Raw genomic sequence first — 24,286 nt, forward strand, 5'->3', positions numbered from 1 at the left:
GTCAGGGCCTATAGGGCTATGATTGCTTTTCTGTAGTATTCCATGACATGTTTACAACTGTCATTGAGTGCATGAACTGAATTTTACATATCTTTCACATTATTTTTAACAAGTCATGGCATATGACATACTCTATGAGAAAATGCAGGAAGCACTTTGCAAACAGCCTAATTCTTATAGTAAAATAATTTTGGAAAATATAGCAGGGAATCTACAAAATGGATGGGGATAAAGGTGCAGGCTTCTTTCAACTGTGCAATTTTCATAATTTTACACTTTATCAAAGCATTTGTCTTATAATATCTAATCTCAGTTTGCATAACGATGTATAACTAAATAAATTGGCCTCCACTTTCAGGACAGGCAGGAAAACAGAGGCATATACAACATATTAACACTGTTTTTCATATGGCACAAGAAAACCAGGAGTATTTGATGCCCATGAAAAATTTAACAGCGTCTTTGTGTATTACCTTGACTCTAACTCAAACTCTAAATATGTCTTCCTAAATATGTTTACACTTTTGTTTTTTTTATGGACATACATATATTTTATTTGGAACATTGTTTTAATAAATACCCTGCTCTAATTTCTTTATTTTAGGCAAGAAATAAATAAACTAAAAATGTGAATAAATGCATATTTCACTTTAACAGCTTACAATAGTCTTTTTACAACTTGATTACATTTGTTCCAGATTGTTGTATTGGATCGTTGCATATGCAGTATGATTTCTAATGTCTGTAGACAACTTTAGGTTACATGTACATGAGCGCATTTGCTCGTGCAGCATAAAGACACTGAGTATTTCTGGTGTGCGTGCGCTACTTTATGCAAAGTGCACAGCATAGCTTTGTACAGCTGTTTTCACCCATTCATGTCTATGGGCAGATGTATGCAGCTCTAGGCCATCCTGGGTACCAGGACTACACAATGTCTTTACACTGCATGGGGAAGTTCACCGATATACATGTAGCCTTAGGCTGGCCATAGGCAGCTCCAGTAATCAAGCCATTGTCAAGCACTGTTGGCAAAAGCAGCTCCAGTAAGCAAGCCATTGTCTAGCACAGCTAGCAAAAGTTGGGCCATTTCTGAACTGAAATAGGTGGACAACAAGTGCAGTTGATCATGCTCATTGTAGCTCATTGGGATCTGCAGAGAACAACTAAAAAAGTAGAAGTACTACATATACAACATGTCAGCAAAGGGAGAGAAACCATGCAGGTTCCGCGACTCATGAATTACAGGCCAATATCCCCACACATTTTTTCTCATGCAGAAAAATGTCAATCGATGGCCAAACTAACTTGTCAACAGGAAATGCATGTATTATGGAATTAACATCAAACAAATATAAAAGACACAAATTAATGCATTAATACATTGTTATTTTTTTACATGCAACTGTATTTTTTTACATTCATTGATTCTTGGTATCAGCCTGTTGCAGTCCCCTATACAACAGAGTTTAGAGTGGCTGGAGCAGTGCTTGGAGCCAATCTACAATCTAAACACAGCTCCCTTATATGTTGCTGGAACCCTTTTGTTCCATCGGCTACCTGTTCAGCGGGAGCCTATCATCATATATAGAAGCTACAGTTCTACCAGTTCTATATATGATAGCTCCTCTCTCTCAATGATTGCTAAGGAAGGGGCTGTCCTGGCACCCACCACATCCTTAGCAACTGCTAATGTCACTGACACCAATGACATACATGCACAGGATTCCCCATCCACGTAAGCAAAGGGGAGGGGATAGCGGTCATGGTCATGGCCATATTTGGTCAATGATGTCAATGCTATCTCCGTCCCTTCCTTTATATAGCTGATACTTAGTAGGGAGTAGCAATGGGATCGGTTGTGTGCACCAAGTTCATCAGTTTTTTTCTTTTGGCCAATCAAGAGGATTTTTTTTTTTTTTAAATGAAGGACTTGTTTGAGTATCTTTATTTCTAGCTTGTTTGGGGAAATTAGTAGGGGGTACCCCTTACTCATTTACATAGGGGATAAAGTATCTGGGGACCCCCTTATTTTTAAAGGGGCTTCCAGATTCCAATAATCCCCCACCTACAGGCCTCTACAAGCAGGATTGTGAGGAAAAGGCCCACGTCCTCATTAACATTAACATTTTTGTTTTTTTTTTGTCATAGGGATCCCCTTAAAAATTTTCAGGCCTGGTATAGATTTTCTGGGGACCACGCACATCAGTTTGTTTGTTTTTTCATGCGGTACCTCCATTATATACATACCAGACTCAAAGGTTCTGGTATGGATTCTGCGGGGGATTTTTTGCTAAACTCTTTGTCATTCTTGCTGTATGTGTAACAGCACAAGTGAGATTAACAAAGAAAAAAAATAATACCATTTAAATTGCCAGAAAGTGACTTTGGTTTTTCTTTAAAAAAAAACACAGAACCCTCACAAAGTACATAGCAGACCCCCAGGCATGTTATTTAAAAAACTGGGCAAGTTTAATGTTTCAGTGTAAGCATTTAAAATTACTGCTTCCAGACAAATTGAAAAAAAATAAAATGTTTGCATTGGTACATGGTAGCGCATGCTCTTCCCATAACCAAGCGGTGTGGGGGGGGGGGGGAATGGAGCAGGTGGAGTGGAGGAACACCCCATGCTAGTTAACCTTTGCCTATAAGCTCAGAAAATGTCATTTTTGATTTGACAGATTGGTCTCCTATTGATTTCAGTGGGGTTCAGGTTCAGCATTCGAGCTTCGATAAAGTTTGTTGAATCCTACTTGAAGCGAAAGCAGGGCAATTTGGCTTATTCCTAATTACTCAGTAAAAGGAAAATCTGCACATTCTCTAGACTTGCATTGAAGAAAATACAACTTAAAATATAGACCTTTGCAAAAGTGCCTCATAATTTCACATATGTTCCTGCAGAGTTCAAACATATGCTGATCGTTTACATCTTGGACCACGGCAAGTAGATCAGTACTATAAGCTTCCAGCAAACTGCTGCGCCACAGACGTAATAAACATTATTCTGTTTGACCAATGGCTTCACCTCTGCATTCCTCCTAGTAATTTTACTGCTTGTAACAGATGCTGCAAGGGAGCCAAAGGATTTTGGAAAATATTTTTGCATGTGTTTATAAGCTGGCAGATATCAACCTCAGATGGGCTTTACTCAAAAACTGAATAGACAGTTTTGAGTGAACATGTTGTTTATTGCCCTAGATAGGTTCCGTTCCATACAAGGTATAGACTAGTGTAGCAGATTCTGAATTTCCTGAATTACTGCAGCAAGACAGTTGTTGGCACACAGTACTCTTTTCTCTGAGAGTGATGTAAAGTAATAATAATAAATACACAGGTAGCAATTACATCCCACAGTTATTATCCTCTGTATGCGATTTGCCATCGGAGACTGTTGATTCCAAAGACACATCAGAAATTGTCATGGTAGGGGTTGTGTCTTTGTTGTAACTGGTTTCTGATAATGGGTTAATACTATCTTCTATTAGAGATAAACACACTGTTTCTGGTGATGGAGATCTGGTGTCTGTAGTACGATTCTGTTCTCTGCAATTTTCAGCAGCAACTTCCAAATGACGATCAGTCTCTAGTAGCTCTTGGTCACTGTGGGAGCAAGTCATATTGCAGCTATCACATGTTTCATCTGTTGGAAGTTTCAAGAATTCTGGTAGAACAAGGTCCTCTTTACACAGTAACCCACGTTGGTCATCTGCCCGAGTGCTCTGAACTCTGTTTAGCATCTCAACCAATCCTACAAGACCAAAAATTTCTGGGTTACACAGAGCATCAAGATTTGTAAGCCTTTACTTCCATCTCCATTTAATAATAACTTATTGCCATGTTAATAGCTTACAGGGTTTAAGCACTTACCTTTGCAAGAGCCAATGTTGCAACAGAATCAGCAAATAGCTGAAAGCCTAGGCATTGGTCAAACTGTTTCTGCTGAAGGTGAGGATTTGCATAACCTAAAACCTAGGCTTTTGGCTTTGTGGCAACTACTGTTGGTAAACCAATCCAGTATTTTCTCCAGAAAAGGAAAATATTTACTTGCTTTTGTTAATCTTTATTTGCCCATCCTAATATACAGTGGTGTGAAAAAGTATTTGCCCCCTTCCTCATTTCCTGTTCCTTTGCATGTTTGTCACACTTAAGTGTTTCGGAACATCAAACCAATTTAAACAATAGTCAAGGACAACACAAGTAAACACAAAATGCAATTTGTAAATGAAGGTGTTTATTATTAAAGGTGAAAAAAAATCCAAACCATCATGGCCCTGTGTGAAAAAGTGATTGCCCCCCCTTGTTAAAACATACTATAACTGTGGTTGTCCACACCTGAGTTCAATTTCTCTAGCCACACCCAGGCCTGATTATTGCCACACCTGTTCACAATCAAGGCATCACTTAAATAGGAGCTGCTTGACACAGTAAGGTCCACCAGAAGATCCTTAAAAGCTACACATCATGCCGAGACCCAAAGAAATTCAGGAACAATTGAGAAAGAAAGTAATTGAGATCTATCAGTCTGGAAAGGGTTATAAAGCCATTTCCAAAGCTTTGGGAATCCAGCGAACCACAGTGAGAGCCATTATCCACAAATGGCGAAGACATGGAACAGTGGTGAACCTTCCCAGGAGTGGCCGGCCGCCCAAAATTACCCCAAGAGCGCAGCGACGACTCATCCAAGAGGTCACAAAAGACCCCACAACAACGTCCAAGGAACTGCAGGCCTTACTTGCCTCAGTTAAGGTCAGCGTTCATGCCTCCACCATCAGGAAAAGACTGGGCAAAAATGGCCTGCATGGCAGAGTTCCAAGGAGAAACCACTGCTGAGCAAAAAGAACATCAAAGCTCGTCTCAATTTCTTCACAACACATCTTGATGATCCCCAAGACTTTTGGGACAACATTCTGTGGACCGATGAGACAAAAGTGGAACTCTTTGGAAGGTGTGTGTCCAAGTATATCTGGCGTAGAAGGAACACGGCATTTCATAAAAAGAACATTATACCAACAGTAAAATATGGTGGTGGTAGTGTGATGGTCTGGGGTTGTTTTGCTGCTTCAGGACCTGGAAGACTTGCCGTGATAAAAGGAACTATGAATTCTGCTGTCTACCAAGAGATCCTGAAGGAGAATGTCCGACCATCTGTTCGTGTACTCAAGCTGAAATGAACTTGGGTTCTGCAGCAGGACAATGATCCTAAACACACCAGCAAGTCCACCACCGAATGGCTGAAGAAAAACAAAATGAAGACTTTGGAGTGGCCTAGCCAAAGTCCTGACCTGAATCCTATTGAGATGTTGTGGTATGACCTTAAAAAGGCCATTCATGCTCGAAAACCCTCTAATGTAACTGAATTAGGACAATTCTGCAAAGATGAGTGGGCCAAAATTCCTCCAGGACGCTGTAAAAGCCTCATTGCACGTTATCGCAAACGCTTGGTTGCAGTTGTTGCTGCTAAGGGTGGCCCAACCAGTTATTAGGTTTAGGGGGCAATCACTTTTTCACACAGGGCCATGATGGTTTGGATTTTTTTTCACCTTTAATAATAAACACCTTCATTTACAAATTGCATTTTGTGTTTACTTGTGTTGTCCTTGACTATTGTTTAAATTGGTTTGATGTTCCGAAACACTTAAGTGTGACAAACATGCAAAGGAACAGGAAATGAGGAAGGGGGCAAACACTTTTTCACACCACTGTAACTGTATATTGTACAGGTCTACTTGATGGTGTTTTTGATTCTTTAACCTATACTCCATGCTAGATAGCCATGCATTATGTATAAGAGTGGAATCTGAAGAACAGGTCTGAGCATATCAAAAGAAATTATTTATCCCTCTAGAAAAACGAGGTGGGTGGTAATGTTAATTATTTTATTACCACATTGTTTCAAGCCCCATACACACTATCAGTTTTTCCTTCAGATTTACCAAAACCATATAATATGAGGTCAAGCCTTAGGAGTTTCAAATTGTATGCAACCAGGCAGGCCCTTGCACTATATGGTTTTGGTAAACCTGAAGGAAAAACTCAGCAGAAAAACTGAGTGTGTTTTGGGCTTAAGACTTTACAAGAACTCTACCATGTTATGCTCTAGCTTTAGCAAAACAACCCTATATCAATTTTTTTTTTTTTAACCATTGCATAATATGGCACTTGTTCACAAGAAATACCTTCAACGTCTTTGTTGGTTCGATAAGGCCTGTTTTTTGTTTGGACAGGTTTATTAAACTTGATGGCAACTGAAGCATGATTTGTAGAACTAGGTTCCTTGTTTTCTCGAAGGTGGTGATCTGCTCTTTGCATACTTAGTACAGTTTTCTCCTTCGTTGCAGGTTCCTTCTGTATAGAAGTAAATGGAAAGATGAGTTTCAACTATAGAAATGTAAAAGATTGCTCTTTGATTCCTGACAAATTTTGGCCACCCTGGTCTTTCTCACATCTTCTTGCAACCAGACTGTACTGGACTTTCAGAAAAACAAAGGTTTGCAGACTATTTTTAATAATTTTATGTCTGTGCAAAGTGTACGGCAGTGGGTGTTATGTGCAGGAGAGGAGTACGGAGTTTATGGGGGAGTGAGTAGTATGTACAGAATAAGAGTATGGAGTGTATGGCAGCAGGTAGTATGTGCAGGAAAGGAGCGCGGAGTGTATGGAAAAAAATTAGCTTTTTAAAAAAAAAAAATTGGGGATATTTATTATAGCAAAAAGTACAAAATATTGTGTTGTTTTTTTTTTGTCGCTTTTTTTTTGTTTATAGCGCAAAAAATAAAAAACCACAGAGATGATCAAATACCACCAAAAGAAAGCTCTATTTGTAGGAAAAAAGTTCTGGGTAGTATGTGCAGGATCATGCCAGTAGGGCAGTAAATGGTGTCAGCAGTTCTTAACTTTTATTATATATATTTTCTTTTTTACAATTAAATTTTTTGTTACAATTTAATTTTTTATTTTTTCAAAATGCTTTTTGGGGGCCAGTGGATGGTGTCAGTAGGGCAGTGGGCATTATCAGTAGAGCAGTGTATAGTTTCAGTAGTTATTTTTGTTTATTATTTATTCATTTATTTTACAAATTAATTTTGTTTTACATTATTTATTTTATCACAATGCTGTTTGGGGAGGAGGGGGTTGGGGCAGTGGACGGTGTTGGTGGGGCAGTGGGTGTTGTCAGTAGTTTTTTATTTAATTCTTTTTCACATTGTTTGTATTAATATTCTTATTTATTGCAATTCTTTTTTTTTTTCCTGTTAATTCATAAACTGAAACATCGTAGTTTACGTTGCTTCAGTTATGAATGAACAATCAGCAATCAGAAAAGGATGGGGGATGGTAAATAACATGTTTACTGGCCGCTTCCTCCGCTCTTCATCCTGATGGTTTCCTGCGGGGGAAGGGGGGTGGAGAAGGACACAGGGGGACAGTCGGGACGATCGGTGCAGGCAGTTACAGGCAACGATCTCCCTGTTTACCTTTCAGTTAAGCAGTAGGAATGAGAGGATGAGGAGAGGAGAGGAGGAGCTCCTCTCACTCCCGCAGCTGTCAAATGCTTAATTAAAAGGTAAACGGAGATCGGTGCCTGTAACTGCCCGCACCTATACTGTCAGCCAAGGATGGTTCATCTATAAGTGCAGGGTGGGTCAGAGCACAGTCTTCCCTCGAGACCCATGTGTAGTGAACACCCTGCACCCATGGATGATACGCCACTCGTCTGGAAGGACCTTTCTTTAGCCTACACCCTCACTAGTCAGCGGCATCCAACTCATCAGACCTTGACAGCCTGGACGGGGACCATTAAGCATTTATCGTGGGTTACACATTGGGGCTGTGTTGGGGTAGACCTATTTAAAATGCACAAGCTAATTACCATACAGCTAGAAACTTTGGACTTTGGCTAATGATGCTAGAATATAAATTATAGATGCAGCATAGGTAAGCAGTGCTTACCAAGTCTATTTAATTAGCATTTTTAAAATGTCGTGAGCATTTAATACTGTGATCTGAGTTTTCTACAGGGTTCCAGTCAGTAATATACACAGCATATTACCTTAACTTGCTTTTCAACCATATGTCCTCCTGCTTTTATAGGATTCTTCACATCTGTTGGGTTAAGAAAAAACGTACTGTAAATTTTATAGCTTTACTCATTCAGTGGTGACAAGGGTATATTACAAATTACTTGATTTTGTTCCTTGCTTTTAGAATTATTAATAAAAAAATAATCATCGTTCATGAGTGTTGTTCCTGAAGAAAAGACATGTGAAAATACCAATTGTCATCACTAGTTATAACAGATTATTGTATTCTGGCATACATTTGATAATTCTTTTTGTAATAATATCCTTTTTTTTTTTTTACTTTTTGATGGTTATATATAGGGCTATCCATTTTCAAAATGGTTGACCTGACTCATGGCTAAGAGTTCAGTTTCCAGTGTTTTTTTTTTTAAGGCATCCCTTCTACATACATTTGAGCTATATCAGTCTACATATGACACAAGTGTAGCCTCATCACACCTGCTAGAACAGTCTTCTTTTTCAATCTCACTTTATAACATAGATGTACACCACACCAGATAATCATTTCAAAGTTGCTTAGTGAATCTTTGCAAGTGCTAGCTCAGCTCGCCAGCTGTACTTCAAAGGTAACCGGTTACAACTAAGCTTTGTCAGAGAGCGAAATTAGTGAATCTTGCCCTGTCCTGTTGTACCTCACTATGTTTTTAATGAGAAGTCTAAAATAAAGTCTAAGAAGAGTGTAGCTATTCTATGTACCTTTTGATCTTACTTCTATCTGGTTTTTAAGCTCCGTTAGAGAGATTTCGCCTCCCTTTATGTCCAACAACCAGAGCCGGGAAAAGGGGTGGGCAGGAGAGACGGCTGCCCTGGGCACAATGGTTTATTTCAGGGATGGGGGTTCCCTAACCCTAACCCTAAGGGAAGGGATGAGGCACAGTTTGGCATCTTTGAAACGGGCGCTGGGTGACCTTGTCCCGGCACTGGCAACAACAGTTAAACAATAAAGGGAGTAAAGACAGTGACACAAACAGAAATTTGTTTATGTTGCTTTTGGAGCGTTCCCTCTATTTCTGTCTAGTAAAAGAACAGGAAGTACAAATCTGTAGGGGCCCTAACCCTTCTCTATTCTATCCAAAACAATAAAAAAAAAGTTTTGGCTTACCACACACTTTTAACTCGGTTTGCAAAACATCACTGGCTTTCCTACTGAATTAGCATGCTTACTGACAGCCTGCGTATAAACCACTAAGCCAGATGGTTTCATCAGTTCTAGAAGATGGGGGGGGGGGGGGTCCCTTCTTATTTATTGATCAGAATGTTTAACCTTATTAAAAAGTATTAAAACATATGTTTTTTTAATGCATTTTAGTCCTTGACATTAGGATTCCATAGTAAAAATATTTGCAATCCAGCCTGTCTCATCTCTGCTAGAATAGAGGTCTTTCTGTTCCTCTATCATTTAGTACATAATCTGATCTCACCTGCTATTCAGTTCAATTCAAAGGGGAGCTGTTGCCTCACTCTGCGGAAGTATGGCGCCTTGCGTGTATCTACCTATCCGTGGCCATCAGTAGTTATATAATATTCATATGAAACTTTTCATATTAGCCTTATTAACAAAAATTTAAATCCATGTATTTCAAATTATTTTATTATTGACATAATAGATATATACAACAGCATTAAAAATAACCTTTAAGGTTTTCAGGAGATACGTTGGATTTGCTAGGAGCTATGAGGGTGGTTAAAGAAGGAAGAAGGATGTACAACAGAACTATGCAGTATAGCTATCGTGAAATGGGCACAGGAGGTCAACCTCTCAGCTATATCAGGACAAATGCGTTTGTAAAAAGTGTTGGTTCTGAAAATACAAACTTTAGACATATAAAGGAGAATTAAAAATGTCATAACTTCCAGTAAGCTGAGTGATTATTGAAATATTTGAAAAGTAACAGATAATGTTTAAAAAAAAAATACAGCTTCATGGTCAACTAACCTACTTGCTGCCATTGTGGCCACACTAGCCAGTAAATAAAATCAATTTTCTTACCGGTGATTGTATGAAGAATAAGAGTCAGTCCTGCTACTTGGGTCACAGGCTTGGATTGGTCTACAGCTTCTGATTCACCAATCTGTTGAATAATTAAGCACATTAAAATACATATATGTGTAGTCCATTTGATGCCTACATAAGCAAAGCAGAAAAGTGTAACTAAAATTCAGACATTTTTGAGCATCCTAATAAACATTCTCAGGGGTTCCTTTGGAAAGCTAGGAAGCCAATATCAACTGAGAGAATGACATTGTGTTTTCAATGTGCCTATGCAAATTTTAATGTAATATGTGCATTGGGCAGTTAGGAACTGGACAGCATAGGCTTCCTTGAGATGTAAGTGACTTAATTCATCAGTGCTTGTAATATTCTGTTTTTTTTTTGGGGGGGGGGGGGGGTTTCAACTCAAAGGGCATATGAATTTCAGCTTAAAATGCATTGTTTTTCAACTTAATAATGCTCTAGAATTTCCCAGAAAATTATTCAAATTCAGATAGCTAAACAAAGTGCAACATTTTTAATGAAAGAGTTTCCAAATGTGCACGTTTTTCAAAAGCATCTAAAAATAAATTATTGATAATAAGTGTGATCATCTGGGAAAACTGAGCTTCCTCTTGGTTACCAGCATTCCTGAGGTGTAATTAGGCCATTAATAACATTTAAAGTGGTTGTAAACTCTGTTAAACCACTTGTACCTACAGGTACGCCTATAATAAGGTTTACCTGTAGGTACTGTAAATATTTCCTAAAATCACTATATACGCTGCTGCCGATGTCATCAGCGCATGCACACTGAAGAAACGGTGCAATTTTTCAGGGCCCATGCCATGACCGGTGGCTCCCGCGCGTATGTGTGGGAATGATGTTATCGCAGCTCTGGCCAATCACATCGCCAGAGCCTGCAAACCCAGAAGTAACTCCGGTGAAAGATGTCGGCCGTGGGAGCGGAGTGCAGGCAGCACTGCAGGGCATCATTCTACGGTAAGAATTTCAGAATAAGCTAGTAAGTGATGCATACTAGCTCATTATGCCTTTGTCTTGCAGGGTTGTTGTTTTTTTTCGGAGGTTTACAACTTCTTTAACAAGTCTATTGATTCTGGGCAAGTAAAACTGTAAACATTAATGACTTCCCCTAAGCTCATGCATCTCCATATCTCTCATGAACCAGAACAAGTTTTCAAGTTTTACAATCTATGGGCCTACTGAATCAGCATTAAACCTGACATTACTTATTGATACCAAAGCAATACATAATATAAATATATATATATATATGTATATATATATATATATATATATATTGTAAGGGATCTTCCCGGGGTAGGGTGAGTTTGGACACAGTTCACATCAGACTTGGAATTTATAAAGCAGACCTTGGCGTTTATTCGTGGTACAAACAGTCCAACAAACAAAATATACAGCAACTCCGTGCTTCTTGTGTTTAACAGGAACAAAATAATAATAAAACAAAACAACCTAGCCCGGCTGGGCGCTTACTAACAGGTTCTTCTCACCTATCTGACACTTATAAACACAGCCTCTTTCGCCTGGACATCGCAGGGTGGGTTTTAGCTCCAGCAGTGGCTGTGCTTGCAGCTTCCTCCAACACACAGACTGTTCATTCCCTGGCTGAGAGCAATCACCTGCAGGCCCAGCAGAGCCTTTACCTTCCCAGGCTAATTAGGATCAAAGCTCACCTGATCCAAAACCCAGAACTGGATCGGGGGGGTGTGGAATGACAGGTCCCTCTACCAAACCTACCTGCCATTCCATATAAACCCAGGCCCGGCAAGATTAAATAACAACTCAGCAGCATATCGCTGCTGAGAAACTGATCCATCCTGGACTTACCATCTCACACTGTGTAGCAACCTAAGTGAGATGTACACCCCCTCGATCACTTCTCCAGTGACATGTCTACATATCCCCCCCCTCTTTTTCAGACCGGAGGGCTGAGCCTTTTGTCCCCACAGACAACTTACCCTCGACAATGCATCAGCATTTGCCTGTAATTTTCCTGGCCTGTGTTCCACAGTGAAATTAAAGTTTTGTAGGGACAGAAACCATCTAGTCACTCTTGCATTTCTCTCCTTGTTTAACTTCATCCATGTTAGGGGGGCATGGTCTGTCACCAACTTGAATTTCCTGCCTAGCAAGTAATACTTTAAAGATTCTAGGGCCCACTTCACTGCCAAACATTCTCGCTCCACAATGGCATAATTTTTCTCGGCCGGGGTTAGTTTTCTACTCAAGTACGTCACCGGATGCTCCTCACCATTCACTACTTGTGAGAGTACTGCACCTAAGCCTGTGTTAGAGGCATCTGTCTGGACCAGAAATTCTCGCCTGAAATCGGGGGTGACTAACACAGGTGGTTGGCACAAGGCAGACTTAAGGCTTTGGAAAGCCTTCTCGGCCTCTGGGGTCCACGTGACCATTGCTGTCTTTCCGCCCTTTGTCAAGTCAGTTAGTGGAGCAGCAACTGAGGCAAAGTTCGGCACAAATCTACGGTAATAACCCGTAATACCCAGGAAAGCTCTAACCTGTTTCCTTGTCAGGGGTCTAGGCCAATTCTGTATTGCCTCAATTTTATTTAGCTGTGGCCTAACCAATCCTCTCCCAACAATGTAGCCCAGATATTTGGCCTCTTCTAGGGCTAGAGCACACTTCTCGGCATTTATGGTCAACCCTGCATCACTTATGGCATCCAACACGGCCTGTACCTTACAGAGGTGACTTTCCCAATCAGGGCTAAAAATGACCACATCATCGAGGTAGGCGGCTGAGTAATCACGATGTGGTCGCAGAATCAAGTCCATCAACCTCTGGAAAGTTGCAGGCGCCCCATGTAACCCGAATGGCATCACTACATACTGGAATAGCCCATCAGGGGTGGAGAATGCAGTTTTCTCTTTAGCCTCACCAGAAAGTGGAATCTGCCAGTAGCCCTTTGTGAGATCGAGGGTGGTTATGTACCTGGCGTTACCCAACTTCTCAATCAACTCATCTACCCTGGGCATAGGATAAGCATCGAACTTGGAGATCTCATTCAACTTTCTGAAATCGTTACAGAACCTCCAAGTTCCATTGGGCTTTGGGATTAGCACAATCGGGCTGGACCATTCACTCTGTGACACCTCAATTACCCCCAGATCAAGCATACGTTTTACCTCGGCAGATACGGCTTTCCTACGTGCCTCCGGTATCCTATAGGGCTTTAGGTTTACTCTGCTTCTAGGCTCAGTTTCAATGTGATGATGAATGAGGTGGGTACGCCCTGGGAGGTCAGAGAACTTGTTTTTGTTTTTCTGTAAAAATTCCAGAGCCTCCTGTTTCTGTGACACTGATAGAGCATCACCTACCTTGACTGGAGGGATTGGTGGTGACAAATTATTAACAGTATTTGTCGCCACCAAGGATTCCCTGTCTTTCCAGGGCTTGATCAAGTTTATGTGATAAACTTGGAAAGGCTTCCTTCTACCTGGTTGGTGCACCTTGTAGTTCACCTCACTGATCTTTTCAACAATTTCATAAGGACCTTGCCACTTCGCTAAGAATTTACTCTCAACAGTGGGGACTAGTATAAGAACCCTATCGCCTGGGTTGAATGTCCTGATTCTTGCGGACCGGTTGTAAATTCTACTTTGGGCCTCTTGAGCTCTCTGGAGGTGTTCCCTTACCAGGGGCATTACAGTGGCTATACGGTCCTGCATTTGTGCTACATGCTCAATAACACTCTTGTATGGAGTGGACTCACTCTCCCATGTCTCTTTTGCAATGTCCAGTAGACCCCTAGGGTGACGACCATAGACCAACTCGAATGGTGAGAACCCTGTGGACGCTTGGGGCACTTCCCTAATAGCAAACATGAGGTAGGGTAACAAATGATCCCAGTCACGACCATCTTTTCCCACCACTTTCTTCAACATATGTTTCAAAGTTTTATTAAATCTCTCCACCAATCCGTCCGTCTGGGGGTGGTATACAGAGGTACGGATGTGTGAGACTTTAAATAGTTTGCATAATTCCTTCATCAGTTTTGACATAAATGGCGTACCTTGGTCAGTTAGGATTTCTTTGGGGATCCCAGTCCTAGAGAACATATAAAACAACTCACGTGCAATTGTTTTAGATGCAGTGTTTCTCAAGGGTACAGCCTCAGGATAGCGGGTCGCATAATCTATGACTACCAAAATATACTGGTGTCCTCTAGCTGACTTTACAACGGGACCCACTAAATCCATGGCGATACGCTCAAAAGGCACCTCTATAATAGGGAGCGAAACCAAAGGACTGCGAAAATGTGACACTGGGGCACTAACCTGACATGTGGGGCACGACTCGCAGTATTTTTTAATGTCATCATATATCGCCGGCCAAAAAAACCTCTGGAGAACCCTCTCTCGCGTTTTGTCAGTCCCCAAGTGTCCCCCAAGAACATGGTTATGTGCCATGTCAAGCACCTGACGCCGGTACGGCTTAGGTACCAGAAGCTGTTCCACAATCTCATCCTTAATCTTATTGACTCTATAGAAAAGATCATTAGTCACCGAAAAATGTGGAAATCTTTTTTCAGCCTCTGGTTCCTGAGGTACCCCATTCATAACAGCAACCTGCTCTCTCGCATTTTTGAGAGTGGGGTCCTGTAATTGTGCAGCGCCAAAATTATCCCTAGACACCTCTAAGTCTAGTATATTTTGCTCAGTGGGTGGGGCCTCCTCCTCCCCAGCCAGGACCTGCAAAGGAAAACAATCATTTTCATCCTGCATACTTTTATCATTCACAGTGGACAAGGCAACCCCCTTAGAGGTAAAAATAAAAGGGGTAGGTTGCGCTAAGGAACTTATGGGCGAATCCACATAAAATATAAAAAAGGAAAATAGGTAAGAGCTGCCTCTATTACTATCCACCTGGTGGGGTGGAAAATGTTAGATAAAGGAGTGCTATGAATAGATCTGGCGCTATACCCGTGTATCAGAAACTTAATTAATGTGCTAAATTAAATTTAAAATTGTTACATTAATCCGGTGTGTAAGAGTTGGTGTGCAATATATTAGTGTTGGGATAAAGTATAAAATATAAACTGTAGGTGGGAAGTAAAAACTCAAAAATATATGTGTATAAATCGTTAAAAATTTACCAGCATGCTGGCTGGAAAATAAAATATTGTCTCAGGTGCGATAAACCTAAATGGGTGATTACCTTATGCACTCTTAATCACATGAATACCTTAAACATGTGAACTACTTAATAAATCAGGTAAAAATATTACATGTAAATATGAACCATAAACATAATACAATTGTGCACAAATGTGACAAATAAAATCTATGCGTGCAGTAATACAATTGTGCACAAATGTGACAAATAAAATCTATGCGTGCAATACTAAAATGTACAATAAATCCGTGATAAATATCAATACCCCACGTGAAACATGCCAAATATTACGAGTGCAAAAAGAAAAATTGAAAATGGAAATAAATTTAAAAGGAGGTGAAAAAATTCCAGAAATAGAATAAAAAAAATAAAATAAAAAAAAAAAAAAAATAATAATAAAAATAAAAAATATTAAAAATAAAAATAAAGAATTTTTTTAGGTATTTGTCCCAAGTAATAAAAATATAAAAATATAAAAATGTGTACAAAGAGAAAAAAAGGGGGAGTAAAAAAGAAGCAAAAAAGCGCAGTCTCTGATGCAGTGCAGTTAATGGGGGATTTCCCGTAGATACAGGAGGGGATGTGATGGATCCAAACAACTAATCTTCATGCATTGTGGGCACTTATAGGATGTACTCTCACCAGAAAAATAACCCCATCCGGGGTGGATCAGCCTTCACAGTATAAGCTACCGTGTCGCTCTCTGGCTTGCTTCAGATAGGCTGTTGAGGATCCCTCGTTATTTCCAGGTGGAGTGTGCCTCAGTATATATATTGAAAGAGAGGACCATACATAGTGTGATACTGTATAAATCACTTTATTAAGAAGATACTAAAAATTACTCACACTTTTGAAAGAAGAAAATGGCTTGAATAAATGCAGTATAAAGGTGCAGTGTGAAAGGTATGGAAGCTGCTGAGAGCGTTCCGTTCGTCTTCCACGCCGTAGTGTAAAGGTACAGTGTTAAAGGTATGGAAGCTGCTGAGAGCGTTCCGTTCGTCTTCCACGCCGACTGTATTGGAAGTGTGTATTCGATAGGCCACGCCCTACGCGTTTCGTCACTGGGACGTCCCAGTGACGAAACGCGTAGGGCGTGGCCTATCGAATACACACTTCCAATACAGTCGGCGTGGAAGACGAACGGAACGCTCTCAGCAGCTTCCATACCTTTAACACTGTACCTTTACACTACGGCGTGGAAGACGAACGGAACGCTCTCAGCAGCTTCCATACCTTTCACACTGCACCTTTATACTGCATTTATTCAAGCCATTTTCTTCTTTCAAAAGTGTGAGTAATTTTTAGTATCTTCTTAATAAAGTGATTTATACAGTATCACACTATGTATGGTCCTCTCTTTCAATATATATACTGAGGCACACTCCACCTGGAAATAACGAGGGATCCTCAACAGCCTATCTGAAGCAAGCCAGAGAGCGACACGGTAGCTTATACTGTGAAGGCTGATCCACCCCGGATGGGGTTATTTTTCTGGTGAGAGTACATCCTATAAGTGCCCACAATGCATGAAGATTAGTTGTTTGGATCCATCACATCCCCTCCTGTATCTACGGGAAATCCCCCATTAACTGCACTGCATCAGAGACTGCGCTTTTTTGCTTCTTTTTTACTCCCCCTTTTTTTCTCTTTGTACACATTTTTATATTTTTATATTTTTATTACTTGGGACAAATACCTAAAAAAATTCTTTATTTTTATTTTTAATATTTTTTATTTTTATTATTTTTTTTTTTTTTTTTTTATTTTTTTTTTTTTATTCTATTTCTGGAATTTTTTCACCTCCTTTTAAATTTATTTCCATTTTCAATTTTTCTTTTTGCACTCGTAATATTTGGCATGTTTCACGTGGGGTATTGATATTTATCACGGATTTATTGTACATTTTAGTATTGCACGCATAGATTTTATTTGTCACATTTGTGCACAATTGTATTACTGCACGCATAGATTTTATTTGTCACATTTGTGCACAATTGTATTATGTTTATGGTTCATATTTACATGTAATATTTTTACCTGATTTATTAAGTAGTTCACATGTTTAAGGTATTCATGTGATTAAGAGTGCATAAGGTAATCACCCATTTAGGTTTATCGCACCTGAGACAATATTTTATTTTCCAGCCAGCATGCTGGTAAATTTTTAACGATTTATACACATATATTTTTGAGTTTTTACTTCCCACCTACAGTTTATATTTTATACTTTATCCCAACACTAATATATTGCACACCAACTCTTACACACCGGATTAATGTAACAATTTTAAATTTAATTTAGCACATTAATTAAGTTTCTGATACACGGGTATAGCGCCAGATCTATTCATAGCACTCCTTTATCTAACCCCCTTAGAGGTATCCTCACTCCTTTTGGGGATTTTTCTTTTTTCCCAGAGAGCCCAGAATAATGGAAAATCGCGCCCCAATATTACATTATGCATGAGGTTTTTAACCACACCCACTTCATATTGTATGGTGCCTTGTTCAGTCCCGATTTTAGCCAGCACTATAGGGTACACTTTTGTATCACCATGTATGCACACAACACTCTGCATATGCTTTTTAGACCCTAAGTCCCCAGTCACCAGGCTAGCATGCACCAAGGTTACGAGGCTTCCCGAGTCCATTAACGCCTCAACGGGAAAGTCATTGATGGTAATAGTGCAGATTTGCGGTTCAGTCTCTAGTCCAGGAACTGCAGCACAAGATGGTTCCGCAAACAGCGACTGACGCCGGCTAGCGTCACACTCCATGGGTTCAGTGGTAAGAGGGCAATGGGCAGACACGTGTCCCGCCTCATGGCATCTCCAACACTGGATAAGGCCTGGTCTCTTTGGCAAGGAGTCCTTTTCAGAGCCCCTTAGCCACCCGGGACCATCACCAGTCTTTTGTCCCTGAGACACCACTTGAGCCCTTTTCCCTCCATCAGCACCCCTCCACACTCCCCCAATAGATGGAAGTCTCTTACCAGCTGACGGCACAGATCTGGTGCTCCGGGGAGGTGAAGATGCTGCAGGAACATCACGGAGGTAGTCCTCAGTCGCCTGGAACCTCTCCACAAGGTTGACAAGTTCGTTTGCATTCTTAGGATCACCTTGTCCCACCCAGCGTTGCAGGTCAGTAGGAAGAGCTCGGAGGTAGCGATCCATCACGACCTTCTCTAGGATTTGTGCAGGAGTAGAAGTGTCTGGCTCCAACCACTTTCTTGCCAAATGGATTAGGTCATACATCTGGGACCTCGCTGATTTGTCCAGACTGTAGCTCCAGTTGCGTACCCTCCGGGCACGGACTGCAGTAGTAACTCCTAGTCGGGCAAGTATCTCCTCTTTTAGCCGAGTATAGTCCTTAACCTCTTGCTCACTGAGGTCATAGTAGGCCTTTTGAGGTTCACCTGTTAAATAGGGCGCAATTACCTCTGCCCACTCAGCGGCTGGTAACTTCTCTCGCTCAGCCACGCGCTCAAATACTGTTAGATAGGCCTCAACATCGTCCTCAGCAGTCATCTTTTGCAGCGCTTTCTGCACAGTCCTTCTCCCAAAAAAAATCTCTGGAGCGGCTCCCATCACTGTGGGTGGATTAGCAACCACAGGCGCCTCTCGATTTACTATCAGGTGCTCGATAAGTTGTTGTTGGCTTTGGCGCAAAGCTTGCAACTCTTCCTTATGCATCTGCTGTTGTGCCGCCATGGACTGTTCATGTCGTCTATTGGCCTCTGTCTGAGCCTGCTGTTGTTGCAAACTGTCCACACCGTTGCCCCTAGCAACCGACTTGCCCGCATTCGAACACCAACTGTAAGGGATCTTCCCGGGGTAGGGTGAGTTTGGACACAGTTCACATCAGACTTGGAATTTATAAAGCAGACCTTGGCGTTTATTCGTGGTACAAACAGTCCAACAAACAAAATATACAGCAACTCCGTGCTTCTTGTGTATAACAGGAACAAAATAATAATAAAACAAAACAACCTAGCCCGGCTGGGCGCTTACTAACAGGTTCTTCTCACCTATCTGACACTTATAAACACAGCCTCTTTCGCCTGGACATCGCAGGGTGGGTTTTAGCTCCAGCAGTGGCTGTGCTTGCAGCTTCCTCCAACACACAGACTGTTCATTCCCTGGCTGAGAGCAATCACCTGCAGGCCCAGCAGAGCCTTTACCTTCCCAGGCTAATTAGGATCAAAGCTCACCTGATCACCTGATCCAAAACCCAGAACTGGATCGGGGGGGTGTGGAATGACAGGTCCCTCTACCAAACCTACCTGCCATTCCATATAAACCCAGGCCCAGCAAGATTAAATAACAACTCAGCAGCATATCGCTGCTGAGAAACTGATCCATCCTGGACTTACCATCTCACACTGTGTAGCAACCTAAGTGAGATGTACACCCCCTCGATCACTTCTCCAGTGACATGTCTACAATATATATATATATATATATATATATATATATATATATATATATATATATATATATATATATATATATATATATATATATATATATATATATATATATATATATATATATATATACACACATACATACACACATTTTATTTATTATTTTTATTTATTTGCAATCAAGGCTTTCATTATTCAACATTAGCTTTGGCAAAAATATGTTTCTATGCAATTTACAGCTAAAGAAGACATAACAAAAAAAAATTCTAGTTTTGCCAGGCATAGCTTTAAAACTATTTCTGTCCTCTAGATAATTCCCCCCCTATAATGATACTGAAATCACATTCTAGTACAAACCATGTCAAAATTATTTATAAATGGTCACATGCTCAAAATAAAAAAGCAGCCTTTGGAATACAGAGTAAAAATAAATACTGAATATCAAAAAACTGTTTTAAATTGTCATACAAATATATATATATTGCAATAACATGTTGTGGCTGGATTTCTGCCAGTCATAAGCTATGTCACAACCCTCCAGGCTGTGCCTTAAAAAAAGAGGGAAGTGAAGCCTCCATCAATCAAGATGTCATATCCTATCTTATTGTGTTTAGCTGGTTAGTAAACACGGAGGAGGAGGGAGGGAATGGACTTCTTGGGATGTGATGGTGAGGAAATTCTCAGGGTGGTAAACACACTGAAAACTGAGCTTGTGTACTAGCTGCTCTGCAAAACTCCAAACTGCAGTGGGGACTTGAACAGAAGGGGGAGACAGAGAACAGCAGGATAAACCAGGTTTTTTTCAGAATACAAAAAATGAATCTCATAGTGACTGAATGAGTATGAACAGCATTTAATATAGCATTATTGACAGTTTTTAATGATGTGGGTTTAATGACACTTTAACACAGTGGGATTTTTCTTCAACTATCCACTGACACTGTGAAATCCTAATCCTACTGACTTCTGATGGCAGGACATTCTTTCTCCCACTAACCACTACACTCTATGGACCATTTATATATATATATATATATATATATATATATATATATATATATATATATATATATATATATATATAGATCTTTTATATAGACATGAGTGTTGCAATTTGTATGCTACATCGTAGTTCTGACTGCTGCTTTCTTATGTTGTTTCTGAGTAATCAAATCATCTATAGGTTGCTATACATATAATATTATAACAAAGTCTGCCTCACTACTCCACATTAAATAACTAAATAAACAGTTATTAAGTAACTAGAGAAACAGTCCTTCAAGCGGTCAGCACAAAAAAATGGATGAACACCAATATAAAGAAAATAGAGAAAAAAGGTGCAGCGCTTAAAGATTTAGTCCACAGGGCGATGAACTCAAGATGTATCACAAATCTTGGTGAGAAAAACACTTGATCGGGGAAGAGGGAGAGCCACCACCATCACCCTCCTCTGTGGACTCTTATGTACATCCCCAGAAAACATAAAAGAACAGGCCTCATGGTGCAGTAATCTTAACATAAATTTATTGTGGATTTATTGCTGGACGCGGAGGCCATCTTGTTGGAGGTTCTCATTTAATGAGACCATAACACAAACGATTTTTAATCTACGATCATGTGAGTGCAATTCTTGTTATTATTCACAATAAATTGATGTTAAGATTACTGCACCATGAGGCCTGTTCTTTTATGTTTCCTGGGATGTACATAAGGGTCCACAGAGGCGGGTAAGAGGCAATGTGTTCGGGTGATTGTGGTTGCTCTCCCTCTTCCCTGATCAAGTGTTTTTCTCACCAAGATTTGTGATACATCTTGAGTTCATCGCAGTGTGGGCTATATCTTTAAGCGCTGCCCTTTTTTCTCTATTTGCTATACATATAAAATCTGTTTGTTTGTTTTAGAAGTAAACATCAGGTTTCTGTGAATGGACATTTTCAAAAATATGTCATTGAACGTTTGAACAAGCTGTCCTCTAATACAATGGCAAAATAGATCCTATTGTATATTGGGCCAATGTCACCAAGTCAATGGAAACTTTTTTAAGTTGCTTCCATTATTTTTATTTTAAAGGCTCAGTTCACCATTTTTTTAAATTCCATCTCCCCTATGTAGCACTATACCATTAATGTACCTCTGTTGCAAAACAATTAAAGCTTTCTTTGATTTTTAGAACAAGGACTTACCCCTTGTGTGTTCCATAGAAACGTTCACAACTTCCTGGTATGTAGATTTAGGAAAAGCCAGCCAAATGCACACCTGGAGGGATTCCAAACATAATTGATGGGTGTAGAGTGTGTGTGGTAATGAAGTCAGCTGGTGAACTGCTTCCTGTGTCTTACTGATTTCTCCATCCTAAAATCATGAACTTTTCTATGGAACACACCAGGGGCTAAGGTAAGGCCTTGTTCCAAAAAATCAAATAAAGCTTTTATTTTTCTGCAACAGAGGTACATTAATGGTATATTGGTACATACCGGAACTGGAACTTAGAAAAAAAAGTGAACGTAGCCTTTAGGGAGTTCATGTCAAACAAAGCTGTGTAAATACGGACCAACAATAGCTTGACCTTTTGACATATTTGACCTATGGCATGTATGATACAAGAAAGCCATCTAGAGTTTCAGTTGGGAAATGTTTCACTCATAGAAAATGATTGTAAAGGAAGTAGTTAGAAATGGGCCACAGCCATGTGGAATGGTTAAACTTTCTAAATGTAAGACCAGTAACATAAGCTGAAAGGAGGGCTCCATAACAGGTCTGTGCCATAGGGAACTTCACTCGGGGAAGACGCTAGCATTGGATTTACTGCAATTGCATGTAGAGTAAAGCCTGGAGCCTTGGTTGCCTACAGGGATGAAGCAGCTATAAACCAAGCTAAGTGACTTTCGAGCATTTTCCTATTGTACACAGATTATTGTTCATGCCTATTCACTAGGAAGGTTAGGTAGCGCGTGCATGTGTATGTCTTGTTTTCCTACAATTGTAAGTAGTTTGCATGTATGGTATTATTGTTTAGTAAAAGCACATAATACACTACAGAGGTTTATGAGCTTCCCTGCTTTTACTGCAAAGTGACCTTAAATGACACAAAGCATAACAATTCTATACACCATGTTGTATGTTACATAGCCCCGACCACTGCATTCTATACACTGTTGTTTGGTATACTGTACAATTCCTGACCACTGCACTCTATAAAATATGTTGTGCATTATATAGCCATGGCTGCTTTGTCTTCAGGTTTATGTGTGTTTGCAAGGCTCCTGCTTGATACATCGCAAATAAGGAGCATTTAGTGAGACTTTTGATTATAGCACAATAATTAAGAAGTATTGTGTGAGACTCTTGCTTGTTAAACAGTAATTCAAATGATTTTTCTTAGGAAAAAGGTTTGGGGCACGTGTATGCAATGTATGCTGCTATGCATTCATGGCCCCTTAAGCCACACCCAATAATGTAGCATGTCCACTTTTCACTACTCTGTTTTCCCGAAAGTAAGACATAGCGTGATTGTCGGTGATGGCTGCAATATAAGCCCTTCCCCCCCGCCCCCCAAATAAGCCCCAGTTAAAGTCCTTGTAGGTCTTATTTTCAGGGTAGAGCGTATTTCGGGGGGAACAGGTTGGGGCTTATTTGAAGGTAGGGCTTATATTGCAGCCATCACCGACAATCACGCTAGGTCTTATTTTCGGGGAAACAGGGTATGTTCACCGAATGTACACTATATCATATTCGCACCAATGTGTCCTTATTTTTCAAGTTTTGAAGTTCGAAAGTACAGCTGATCTGTTTCAGCCATTAGTTATCACAACTAAGGACTTTGCACCAGGATATAAATGACTGTGTCATCTATGAAATAGCATTTCAGTCCTAGTAGTAGGTGCTGTCCCTGGATAATGCCTGTACAAACATGGTGCTATTCTTCTGAAGAGGTGAAGGCATTGCCAAGGCAAGTTGGGGAGGGGGAGAAGGAATGTGATCTCTGCCAGGGATAATAAATCATCGGTTACACTTGCATCATACTTAGCATGCATACACTTAACATTTAAAAAATATGTCTGATCTGATCCATTGATACAGCTAGCATTACAGAAAGCAATAACAGCAGTGTTAGTGAAGTAAGTGAGTATGCAGCAGTGAATAGCGAGATGTGAAGGAAAGAGAGACAAAATGGGCATCTAAGATAAATATAAAAAGTAGTTGCCTTGTACATTTCCAAAAGAGATAGTCTGGTCAGGTGACATCATGAAGAAGAAGAGCACTTATTTGCTTCATTACAAAACCTTTTTGCACACAGGACCCCCATCAGTCTGTGTCTGTCAACTTTTTAGTAAAAGGGTCAATCAACCTTATACAGCTAATTCAGTTTTTGTTGGGCTGGCCATAGATGAAGAAAATTTCTTAACTGCAACCACAGGCGTTGTAAAATGTACATGTAAAATCTGTCAGGTTGGTTGTACCCAAATTAACCTGGATGCATTCAGCCTACCCATACAGTACATGATTCAAACCGTCCATTACCACTATTGGACTACCTGACAGATATTTTATTTCTCTTGTTGGAACATGCAGAGTGAGCAGGAACACCCAAATCTCCCAAATGGACAAAAACAGAATGTGTAAATTTGG

The 24,286-nt window shown here is 40.1% G+C and overlaps 1 protein-coding gene across 2 annotated transcripts in view; it reads right to left on the reverse strand.

Annotated features, from left to right (window-relative positions):
* Positions 1-629: 629 nt before the first annotated feature.
* RGS14 (regulator of G protein signaling 14) overlaps positions 630-24,286 on the reverse strand; it is a 160,087-nt gene continuing 136,430 nt past the window's right edge. For both annotated transcript variants that reach the window (XM_077472583.1, XM_077472584.1), the window contains 4 exons: positions 10,069-10,150; positions 8,048-8,100; positions 6,177-6,345; positions 630-3,748 (listed from right to left, as the gene is read on the reverse strand). In XM_077472583.1, coding sequence (XP_077328709.1) covers positions 3,342-3,748; positions 6,177-6,345; positions 8,048-8,100; positions 10,069-10,150 — 711 coding nt within the window. In that variant the 3' untranslated portion in view covers positions 630-3,341. The remainder of the gene's footprint in view (positions 3,749-6,176; positions 6,346-8,047; positions 8,101-10,068; positions 10,151-24,286) is intronic.

Source organism: Lithobates pipiens, unplaced genomic scaffold (assembly GCF_037356315.1).
Source record: "Lithobates pipiens isolate NorthernLeopardFrog02 unplaced genomic scaffold, aLitPip1_a1.2 Scaffold_8, whole genome shotgun sequence".
Lineage (NCBI taxonomy): Eukaryota > Metazoa > Chordata > Amphibia > Anura > Ranidae > Lithobates > Lithobates pipiens.